The sequence below is a fragment of the Manihot esculenta genome, chromosome 11, assembly GCF_001659605.2.
Source record: "Manihot esculenta cultivar AM560-2 chromosome 11, M.esculenta_v8, whole genome shotgun sequence".
NCBI lineage: Eukaryota > Viridiplantae > Streptophyta > Magnoliopsida > Malpighiales > Euphorbiaceae > Manihot > Manihot esculenta.
This window is the reverse complement of record NC_035171.2, coordinates 14,042,876-14,055,278: the sequence shown is the minus strand read 5'-3', so window position 1 is coordinate 14,055,278 and position 12,403 is coordinate 14,042,876. Positions and strand designations below refer to the sequence as shown.

At 37.4% G+C, this 12,403-nt stretch overlaps 1 protein-coding gene across 1 annotated transcript; it reads left to right on the top strand.

Annotated features, from left to right (window-relative positions):
* Positions 1-1,334: 1,334 nt before the first annotated feature.
* Positions 1,335-6,888, top strand: LOC110626846 (coatomer subunit alpha-1). Its single transcript, XM_021772975.2, has 4 exons — positions 1,335-1,600; positions 1,798-2,040; positions 2,744-3,238; positions 3,463-6,888. Exons 2-4 carry the CDS (start codon positions 1,833-1,835, stop codon positions 6,417-6,419), a joined length of 3,660 nt encoding a protein of 1,219 aa, XP_021628667.1. The 5' UTR covers positions 1,335-1,600; positions 1,798-1,832; the 3' UTR covers positions 6,420-6,888.
* The last annotated feature ends 5,515 nt before the right edge of the window (positions 6,889-12,403 follow it).

Below are 12,403 nucleotides of genomic sequence, written 5' to 3'. Positions count from 1 at the left end.
AACAATTACTTAATTTAAGTGTTTAATATATCAAAACATTATATATTTACACTTCTTTACTATTTCAAAATAATTTATTAATTATAATTTATTAAACACTTAAATTTATCTAGATCATAATAATTAGATATAAATTAATTATATCATTAATTATCTATTAAAAAAATTAAAAATAATTCGATTTTATCACTATTTTACTTGAAATTTTTATTAATTAGAGGTAAATTTTATATAACTTTATTAATTTATAAAAATTTAAAATACAATCATCAAAATTTATAACATAGTTAATAATATATATAATTAACTTTTAATAATATTATTAATATATATTTAATTGTTATGATGTTATAAGTTTAGATGTTAAATAAATTATAATTTTAGTTTATATATTCAATAAATTAATTTTAATTAGTATAAGAGTATAAATATATATTTAATTATATATTAATTAAATAATACATAGTATAAATGTGTTTTTTTTTTATCTATCTTCTAATTATTGTTAAATTAAATAAGATATCTAATCAATAATCCGACGCTCGCGTTGTAATCTTAAAATTTTCTTTTCCAATATTTCAAATATACTTTTTTCTTAAAAAATGATATAAAAAATAAAGATAATACCATAAATTGATGGGACGAGTTATTAAGTGTAAATAATCAATTAACACCAACTAATAACAGATCTGGACCATCTCGACTTGTCATATATGAAAAATAATTTTTTAATAAAAAAACCCTTGCTTAAGATTCAGGTGTATCACTTTATCAAACTAAAAATTTATTCAGCACAGTAGGAGTATATCCCACCGTCTTGATATATATATATATATATATATTATTCATCTCGGGTTATAATTTTTTTTAAAATATAATAGTTTAATTGTTAATTATATATTTAATATGTACTAAAAATTTATTCCTTTAAATAACTTTAATAAATTATCATTTAATTTTAATGAAACAATTAGTCTAATTAAAAAAATGAAAATTATTATTTTCATGTAAAAATAAAAGAAGTTTATTTTCATGGATGAAATCATGAAAACAATATTTAAAAAGAATTTATTATTTAAGAGAAATTAACCTATATTTATATCGGTGAAGTGCCACTATGTTATAATTTCTCATCAACTCGATGATAGCCCCAACAGATCACAACCACTGATGTCCAATCCAACGGCCATTATCCCTTTGATTATATCATTTACCCAAATCTGCAATTCTGCTGTAACCAAAATAAATAAGTAAATAAATAATGCTAAATGCTGAATCCCCAAATTACCCTCGAGACACTTCGAAATCCCTTCCATGTCATCTCTTTTCTGGTCTCTCTCAAATTCACAAACACAAGCACGCAGACACTACCCATCGAGGCACAGATCTAAAGAGAGAACTGGAAAATCCCTTGTTCTCTCTCTCTTCTCTCTTCTCTCTTCTCTCTTCTCTCTTCTTCTTTCCTTTCTGATCTGCTTCTGATTATTTGTTTCTCTGAATTTGATATTGGCTTTCCCTCGCCTTCTCTCACGAATCTAGTAGTGTTGTGATTGATTGTAGATGCGATTGGGTACATCTTCTTGATCTGTTCAGATCTAAGGTAATTTTTCTTTTTTTTTCTTTCTTCGAATCTCATTTTTGTATCAAATAAGTGGATCTTGTTGGTTCTATTTTGGTTTCATTTCCACCGTTTGGTAGCCCGGAAACTGCCGGAAATTTTCGAATTTCGGATTTGGAAAGTTGAATATGAGGCTTACTATAATGCTCTGAAATTGATTGATTTTTTTTCTTTTTCAGGAAAAGGTTTTTTTTTTTTTGTTTGATTAGAGAAGATGTTGACGAAGTTTGAAACGAAGAGTAATAGAGTGAAAGGACTTAGTTTCCACAGTAAGAGACCGTGGATCCTTGCGAGTCTTCACAGCGGCGTGATCCAGCTATGGGACTACAGAATGGGGACATTAATTGATAGGTTTGATGAGCACGACGGGCCTGTTCGCGGAGTCCATTTCCACAAATCTCAGCCTCTGTTTGTATCTGGAGGTGTGGAAACTGTCAAATTGGCTTTAGCATTGATTTATTTATGCTGATTTTGAACCTTATTGCTTGCCGGAATGACTGGATAATGGATCGCTCGTGTTTTGTTGTTTTTAGTTGAAATCTTAGTTACTGATTTGGATCATAGTAGGGCTGTATTTGTTATGGAAGTTGTGATAGAGTTTACACTAGATCTAGGCGATTTAGTTTAAGGTTAGTCGAATTCTGCTTGTTCTTTTAGGCGGTAGTCATTTGGTAATATTGGTGCATCAATAAAATGTTTCAACTTAGCTTCAAGAACCTGATTGTTTCACTTGACTCCTAACGTATGGGTCTTTTGTTTTTTTCTTTCTGTTGGTACCAGGTATATAGATTCAAAATGCCATTTATAGTTAACAGCTGTAGGTCTACTGTTTTAAGCTATTTTAAATCTGGATCTAATACTCATTTCTTTTCCTGTATGCTAGTAAACACTAATGCGTTCCTTTTTGTCAAGTTTAAATCTAAAGATGAGTTAAATATTTGAGTCTGTCTTTTGTAGTTTTAGATCAAGTATTACTTAGTGTTTGAAACTTTCTATCTAAATTTTTTTAGCAGCCCATAGATTGACAAGCAGATGTTGATTTGGAATATTATTGAAATGGAGTATTTATTTACATTATCTTCTAATTTTTTTAAACCTATTTCTTGGTTATTGATTGTTGTGCAGGTGATGATTACAAGATTAAAGTTTGGAACTACAAGATGCATAGGTGTCTGTTTACACTTCTTGGACACCTTGATTACATACGTACTGTTCAGTTTCATCATGAGTACCCATGGATTGTGAGTGCCAGTGATGATCAGACCATCCGAATTTGGAATTGGCAGTCACGTACTTGCATTTCTGTGTTAACGGGCCACAATCATTATGTAATGTGTGCCTCATTCCACCCTAAAGAAGACCTTGTTGTTTCAGCCTCTCTAGATCAGACTGTTCGTGTTTGGGATATTGGTGCTCTAAGAAAGAAAACTGTTTCCCCTGCTGACGACATTCTGCGCTTGAGTCAGATGAATACAGATCTATTTGGTGGGGTTGATGCTGTTGTTAAGTATGTATTGGAAGGTCATGATCGAGGAGTGAACTGGGCTGCTTTCCACCCCACCCTTCCCTTGATTGTCTCAGGAGCAGATGATCGTCAAGTTAAATTGTGGCGTATGAATGGTAAGTTGGTAACTGGTTTGACATGTCACTAACTCCTACCCTTTTATTGTTAAATGCTGTTTCATTGTTCATCTTTTAGAATTCTTGTATCGTAAACAGCTACATTGTTGTGTTTGAATTGAGGCTTCCTAAGTTGTAGTTGCATCCATTTTTGGAAAGCTGACAGATGTCTCTTTACACTTCATGTCACTTTTACGCACATTCTTTTGTTGTTTTGTTTTCAGACACAAAGGCTTGGGAAGTGGACACATTGAGAGGACACATGAACAATGTGTCATGTGTTATGTTCCATGCCAAACAGGATATCATCGTTTCAAATTCTGAGGATAAAAGCATTCGTGTTTGGGATGTAACTAAACGAACTGGAGTTCAGACTTTCCGTCGGGAGCATGACCGATTTTGGATCCTTGCTTCTCACCCTGAGATGAATCTCCTTGCTGCAGGTCATGACAGTGGCATGATTGTTTTTAAACTAGAGAGAGAAAGGCCTGCTTTTGCAGTGAGTGGTGATTCGTTGTTCTATGCCAAAGATCGCTTTTTGCGGTTCTTTGAGTTTTCAACTCAAAGGGACACACAAGTGATTCCCATCCGACGACCTGGTACCACCAGCCTGAATCAAAGTCCAAGGACACTTTCTTACAGTCCTACAGAGAATGCTGTTCTTATTTGCTCAGATGTGGACGGTGGATCTTATGAGTTGTATGTCATACCCAAAGACAGCATTGGTAGAGGTGACACTGTCCAGGAGGCAAAGAGGGGTGCTGGGGGATCAGCCATTTTTGTGGCTCGGAATAGGTTTGCTGTGCTTGACAAAAGTAGTAACCAAGTGTTGGTAAAAAACTTGAAGAATGAAGTTGTTAAGAAAAGTAGTCTCCCCATTGCTGCAGATGCAATATTCTATGCTGGGACGGGTAACTTGCTTTGCAGAGCTGAGGATAGAGTTGTTATATTTGATCTCCAGCAAAGGCTTGTACTTGGGGATCTTCAAACACCTTTTGTCAAATATGTTGTTTGGTCTAATGATATGGAGAGTGTTGCCTTGCTCAGCAAACATGCCATCATTATTGCTAGCAAGAAGCTTGTGCACCAGTGCACTCTTCATGAGACAATCCGTGTAAAGAGTGGAGCTTGGGATGATAATGGTGTTTTCATTTATACAACTTTGAATCACATAAAATACTGCCTTCCTAATGGGGATAGTGGCATAATCAGAACCCTCGATGTTCCAATATACATCACCAAAGTTTCTGGAAATACCATATTCTGCTTGGAACGCGATGGGAAAAATAGAGCTATTGTCATTGATGCCACAGAATATATCTTCAAACTCTCTCTTTTGAGGAAGAGATATGACCATGTTATGAGCATGATTAGGAATTCTCAGCTCTGTGGTCAGGCAATGATTGCATATTTGCAACAGAAAGGTTTTCCTGAAGTTGCTTTGCATTTTGTGAAGGATGAGAGAACTCGATTTAATTTGGCGCTCGAAAGTGGAAATATTCAGATTGCTGTTGCCTCGGCAAAGGAAATTGATGAGAAAGATCATTGGTATAGATTGGGAGTGGAAGCTCTTCGCCAAGGTAATTCAGGTATTGTTGAATATGCCTACCAGAGAACTAAAAATTTTGAGAGGTTATCTTTCCTTTATCTCATAACTGGGAATCTGGAAAAGCTTTCCAAGATGCTGAAAATTGCTGAAGTCAAGAATGATGTTATGGGACAATTTCACAATTCCTTGTACTTGGGTGATGTCCAAGAGCGTGTCAAGATCTTAGAGAATGCTGGTCATTTGCCACTTGCTTATATAACTGCTAAAGTCCATGGGCTAGATGATGTTGCTGAACGTCTGGCTGCAGATTTAGGAGATGATGTCCCATCAGTGCCAGAGGGTAAAGTGCCTTCCCTTCTGATGCCCCCAGTTCCAGTTATGTGCGGTGGTGATTGGCCTCTTCTAAGAGTCATGAAGGGTGTTTTTGAAGGTGGACTAGATAATATGGGCAGAGGTGGTGCTGATGAAGATGAAGACACTGGTGAAGGAGGTGAAGGTGATTGGGGTGGGCTGGATATTGTTGATGATGATGGCTTACAAAATGGGGATGTTACAGCAATTTTGGAGGATGGGAAAGTGGCTGAAGAAAATGAAGAGGGAGGATGGGAACTTGAAGACCTGGAGCTTCCCCCTGAGGCAGACACACCAAGGGCTTCTGTCAGTGCTCGCTCTTCAGTTTTTGTGGCACCAACTCCTGGTATGCCTGTAAGCCAGATTTGGATCCAGAGATCATCACTTGCTGCCGAACATGCTGCAGCTGGCAATTTCGATACTGCTATGAGATTGCTGAACAGGCAACTTGGAATACGGAACTTTTCTCCTTTGAGATCCATGTTTCTTGATCTTCATTCAGGTAGCCATTCCTATTTACGTGCATTTTCATCTACTCCAGTTATATCATTGGCTGTTGAACGTGGATGGAATGAGTCTGCTAGCCCAAATGTGAGGGGCCCTCCAGCGCTGGTATTCAATTTCTCACAGTTGGAGGAGAAGCTCAAGGCTGGTTACAGAGCCACAACAGGAGGGAAATTCACTGAGGCACTCAGACTCTTTCTCAGCATTCTTCACACAGTTCCTTTAATTGTTGTTGAATCAAGGAGAGAGGTTGATGAAGTAAAGGAATTAATTGTTATTGTCAAAGAATATGTTCTGGGTCTGCAGATGGAACTTAAAAGGAGGGAAATGAAGGACAATCCAGTCCGCCAGCAGGAGCTAGCTGCCTACTTCACCCACTGCAACCTTCAAATGCCTCATTTAAGGCTGGCTTTGCTAAATGCAATGACTGTTTGCTACAAGGCAAAGAACCTTGCAACTGCAGCTAACTTTGCAAGGAGGCTTTTGGAAACAAACCCCACGATTGAGAACCAGGCGAAGACTGCCAGGCAGGTGTTGCAAGCTGCAGAAAGGAATATGAGAGACGCTGCTGAGCTGAATTACGATTTTAGAAATCCTTTTGTGACATGTGGCGCGACATATGTTCCAATTTACCGAGGACAGAAGGACGTCTCTTGCCCATATTGTAGTTCACGGTTTGTGCCGAGCCAAGATGGGAAACTGTGTACTGTTTGTGATCTTGCAGTTGTTGGGGCAGATGCTTCAGGGTTGCTCTGTTCTCCTTCCCAGATACGATGATTGAGGTGCTGAATCAAGATGATTTTTCAATTATTTTTCATCTCATCTTATTAGCAGCAGAAACAGAAGTGGTCAACTCGATTGTTTCAAATGTCTGCTGGGAAAAGGTAAAAGATATCATAGAAGAGTTAAGTGCCCAGTGAATTTGTTTGTGCCGTCTCCTTTTCTTTGCTTTATTCTCTGAATCATCTTCCCTTCTTCTTGCTTAGTTGATTATGATTTTCTATGTAATAAACAACTTGAGAATTTTGACTTGGGCTATTCTTGTTATCTGTTCATAGGCAAGAATAGTGGAGGGCTCTTGTTAAATTAGATAATCTTTATAGGCAGGACAAATTACATCAGTGTACGCAGATGCCATGCCGTTTGGCAAATTTGCTTACTTGTGATGATTTGGGGTTTCTATTGGTTGTCAGTGAAATTAAATTTTCCAGTTTCAATAATTCAAGTTTTTTGTATATTTTCAGCACATTTCATCTTCATCTTTAAGAAATTCTTCAGATTGCTGTCCGGCTCACCATATTTTGGAGTTTCATGTCTGCAAATATATACATTATAGGCTTTCAACCTAAATCAACAGATTTTATGGTGATCTGAACCTGGAAATGCTCGAAATTATTGTCTACCTGCCAGCAAATTTTAACCATTTAAATGCCATTTTCCTCACCTGCTAAATAAGGTTCATCTAAGCATCTCGACATGAATCATCAAATGATTAAGTTGAGTTTCAATTCCTATAAATCAATTGGGGCTTTTTTCAACTCTCAAAAAATGTCTAATAACCGGTAGTATTAAAATAATCAATCACCAAAATGATTATATTTTGAAGATATATATGATCATTTGGCATAATCATTTCAATGCTATTTATGTATTGTTGGAACTGGTATATTTCAATTACAAATGAGTCTAATTTTAAGTTTTTAAGTTTCTTTTAATGGGTATGAGATTATCAAATATATTGTATCGTCTTGCCATAATTAGATTTAGAAATTCAACCTTTGTAGAAAAGGTTTCTGAGAAAATGATGAAATTTTTTTTCAAAAGAATTGATTTTGTACATATGCAAAAAGATCCATTTTAAAAACAGAAGATAAATTAGTATAACTCTGTATATATTTTTTTTATTTAATTTTATCTGGTATATGCGAGTAGTGAATATTTGAATATTATATTTAAAAAGATAAAGATAAAAAAAAATACAATCATTTGATTTTATATAAACATACGATGATTTTTTTAAAAAAATTATATGTAAAAAATAAAGATAAAGATTATTTTAAATAAAAGTAAAACTATAATTTAAATTATTTTTAAAAACTAAAAATAACAAATGCAATCTTTAGATTTTGTGTAAAAATTTTGATTATTTTAAAAGTAATTTATCCTGAATATAATAATTGAATTATATTTATCAAATTCTTAGCCTTATGAAAGTTTTATTCTTTTAATTAAATTAGTGATCCAATTCCATCAATTTGAAAACTTTTTTATTTGTTTGCATGTACAATCAATTTTAATTTTAAAAATTAATATAATTGATGCTATACAAGCATTTATATTAAGGTTACACAATATTTATTTAAAATAAATTATGTGTTATTATAAAAAAATAGAGTTACATAATAAAGATTTGATAAATAGGAGATGCAGTTTCACCAAAGGAAAGGAAGATTCAGACATCTTAACATTTGATTCTTCATCGAGATTCGTCCTTCTCTAAATAAGGACGAGTTTCGGCACAAAATTACCTGCAGGCACAATTCAGCTCAGCGAACTTCTGTTACACTGATAATCACGAGATCCCCGACCAGTTTAACCCGGCGGGATCTCTTATCAAGCAGTTGGCCACATCATTACCAGATTATCAGGAATTATTATATTTATCTCCATTTTGTTACAGTATAAAAGGGAATGAACTCAGAGACAAAGGTACGTAATTCTCTTGCATAACTACTCTCAAATTTTACATTTTCTATATTATTCAGTTTATTGACTTGAGCATCCGAGTGGCTGTTGTGGTGGGCACCCACTACCTCACGTTCTTTTTCTTGTAGTAGGTTTAGCCAATCACGATACAATTCTACTTTCGGCTGCATCATTTGGTTCCGTTGTCGATAAATTCATTGAATCTTTCCTATTCCGATCGTGGGTACCCATCACCTCACGTTCTATTTCTTATAGTAGGTTTAGCCAATCACAACACAGTTCTACTTTCGGCCGCATCATTTGGTTCTGTTGCCAATAAATTCATTGAATCTTTCCTTTTCATTTGGATTAAAACCGGTTTCTTATTCCTTTTCCTTAGAAAGAAATCTATCTCTTCTCTCTAAAAATGGCTAGTAGTTCACGTGTTACTGCTAAGGTTGCTACCAATGAAGGCGTCATCATTTCTTTCACCCCTGATAGTGGATAAAACACGCCCTCAATAGTTAATGAAGCAGATCTCAATAATTTAAACAATGAATAGATGCTCCAATACACCTAAAGGCAGGCTACCTTCGAACATTACAAGGCCTAGGGAAGGCGTCAAACATGGATCCCAGACCAGGGGAAGGCAGGAAGCATCCATAGATGCCTCGAGAACTTGAACATAGGCGATCAAAATGCAGTCTAAAGGAAAGGCCGAGTTCAAAGATGAATCAAATGAGGCTCCGAAAGGCATCAATTAGAAGCTGGTGCGGGCCATGCAAAGGTACCAAAAGGAGCAAGAGGAGGACTTTGGCCTGGATGGTGTCTCACCTCTTTCTAAAGAAACCTTAGCGGAGATATTCCCAACCAAGTTCAAGCTGCTTAGCTTGGACAAATATGATGGAACAGCAGATCCCAGACGCCACCTAGCGATCTTCAGGATGACCATGCAGCTTCAAGATGTCAATGACTTCGTGCTATGCTGAATGTTTCCAATAAAAAATGGTACCAACATCTGAGTCCAGATTTAATTCAAAACTTTACACAATTTGCTACGTTATTTAAATCTAGATTTATTACCTGAATACCTCTTAAAAAGCTTTCCTCTAACTTGCGAAAGATTTGCCAAGAAGAGGGCGAGTCTTTAAGGAGTATTATCTCACGGTTTAATACTGAAGCAATACAAGTAGAGGAGTTAAATCATGAATTAGCGTGTGAAGCATTAAAGAAAGGAATACACAACGTCAAATTCATGGATTCCTTAATTAAAAACTTAGCTGCAACATATTAACAGCTGATAGTCAAAGCCTATCAGGCTGGATAACGAAATCCAAGCACTAAGAGAGGACAAGAGGGCGAACAAAAGCAAAGCCAAAAGCTAGAGAGGTGAGGACATAAAGGAGACCATAGGAGTTATCCAATCTCCCAAAGGAGGGATGACTAGAGCAAGTATAAGAATTATACTCCATTAAATGACTCACAGACATGTATTTTAATGTGGATCAGGAAAAGTGATAAGAAAGTCAGGTGGCTGTCCAAACTCAATCCCGAGAAAGCGAAAATACGAGACAGGATAAAATATTATTGTTTCCATGAAGATCACAGTCATACGATAAAGGAGTGTCGACAACTAAAAGATGAGATTGAGAGACTAATAAGGGATAACACTCTTTAAAAGTTTGCCAAGAAGGGTAGGAAAGAAAGGAGACCTGAACTCGAGGCAACAACTCCCAAAACCACCCCGGATCGGGAACCTATAGGGATTATTCATATAATTACAAAAGGACCTAGAGATGATCAGGGAAAATAAGCAAACCGTAGATGTAACAATCAATCTAGTTAGCTAGATGAAGACTAGAAAGGACTATTCAGGGTCCCGAAGGTTATTTGCCTAGAATCTTATAGGCTGACCAAATTAGATGATCGAGTCATGGAATATTTGTAACCTGAGAAAATTTTATCAATAACAAATTAACAAGGTATTTTTTTTCATATGTTGTGCTCTTCAGTGACAAGGAATGATAGGGTTGCCTTCCTCAAAAAAATTAAGAGGACAAGAAGATGCCACAAGGCGGGTTTCGCTAGGCCAGGTTATATTGCGAGTTCCGCTAGACCCCAATCCGGCCGTCGGTCCCACTAATCAAGGCCACAAGACAAATTTCGCCAGGTCAGGTCACAAGGCGGGTTCTACCAAACCACAATCCGGACGTCAGTCCCATCAATTAAGGCCACAAGGCGAGTTCTGCTAGACCACAATTCGGGTGTTGGTTCCACTAATCAAGACTACAAGGTGGGTTTCGCCAGGCCAAGTCACAAGGCGGATTCTGCCAGACCACAATCTGGACTTTGGTCCCACTAATCATGGCCATAAGGAGGGTTCAGCCAGGCCAAGTCACAAGGCAGTTTCAGCTAGGATATAATCCGGGCGATGGACTGTGAAAGCAAAGGCATTTGTGCCAGGCTACAAAGTAGGTTCCGTCAGGCTAAAAGACCGGGTATTGATCCTATATAAATTTTTGAGGTATTTGAGGCCCACGTCACAAAAAGTTTCTAAAGCATTTTATATCCAGACCACAAGGCGAGTATTAGTCCCACTAATCAAGGCATTTATGCTAGCCACGAGGCGGGTTTCTCCAGACCGGGCATGAGTCCTATAAATTTTTCAAGGCATTTGAGGCCCAAACCACAAGACGGGTGTTCATGGACGAGTACTAGCATCAAGAATATAAGAAATCCTATAAGGTCTCTTAGGCCCAAGGCAGGCATTTACCTAGCCATATGACCGGGTTTTAATCCCGTTGTTCAAAAGTTTTCAAGTTATTTATTTTATCACACTATGATGGTCACGTGTTAATCCCTTAAACAATCTTTTAAAAGAAATCATTTAAGTTTTGAGTAGACAAGATCTATAACTACATACTAATCATACAAAAATATCAAACTAAAATATTTTTCATTCAAACAAAAGATTTATTACAGGGCAAGAGGAACATCATTAGTTGCCTCGTCCCAAACTTCTGTTATAGGATTATCATTGGCTATTGCACTAGAAGTTGGGTCAAGAGAGTTGTCTTCAATTAGCCCTTCTTCGTCCCACCCATCCTCATCCTCATTGTCCTCATCAGGGAAGATCTCGTCGATCCAGGAGAAGTCCTCTACAGGGAACGCCTAAGAAGCTCCTTCTTGATGGAGTCTTGGCCTTATATAAATATCTCCTCACCCTAGGCTATCGTCTCTCGAAGTTCTGCTTCAAGCTCAGCAATCCTAGTAGAGGTGACCTAGGCCTCCTCAGCCTGAGACTGTAGTTCCTGCACTTGGCGATGAAGCAGGGCCACTTGATCTTCGATGCTCTTTGCCCGATTCTCCATGGCCAGTCTAGAAGCATTGGCCTCACCCAGTTCAGCCTAGAGCTTATCTACTGACTCCAAAGTCTCCTTCATAGTGCCTTCCACCTCATCAACTTGAGCCTTCAGCCTCAAGCCTCGAGCATTCCTTTGCCAGGAGCCTTCTCTCTGTTTCTTGAGCACCAAAATCCTGCCCCAGGACCTTATTACTCTCCTTTGCCATATAGGAACGGAGGGCACTCTCTAGAGCAGAATGTATAACGATGTTAAAATGGTCATCTGTTTCAACCTCATTCAAGCGACGACGGTCCTCGGGACTCAGAGCATTCTTAGTTAATAGGATGGCCAAACTAGGATCCTCAAGGAGAGAAGGTGTTCGTGTTAGCGCTAGTGCTAAGCATTGGATGCTAAGAGGCCATGAAGAATCAACCCCTTTAGACGTAGGAATAGGCTTAGCAGCAGTGGGAACTGCAGTAGAAGGCTCAGGAACTGGGACAGATGCAGAGGCACCCATTATAGAAGACTTGAGCTGCGAAGGAGCCTACTCTTCTATTGAGAGATGGGGAGGAGGAGGAGGAAGCATGATCATTTCTTCTGCCCGGTGAACACACTTGGGAGGGAGACTGGTTGCCCTAGTGACAGCCTTGCCTTTACGGGCAGCACACACCACTTCAGCAAACTTACCTTTACGGGCAGCACACACCATGTCTGCATAATTGAAAAAGTAAG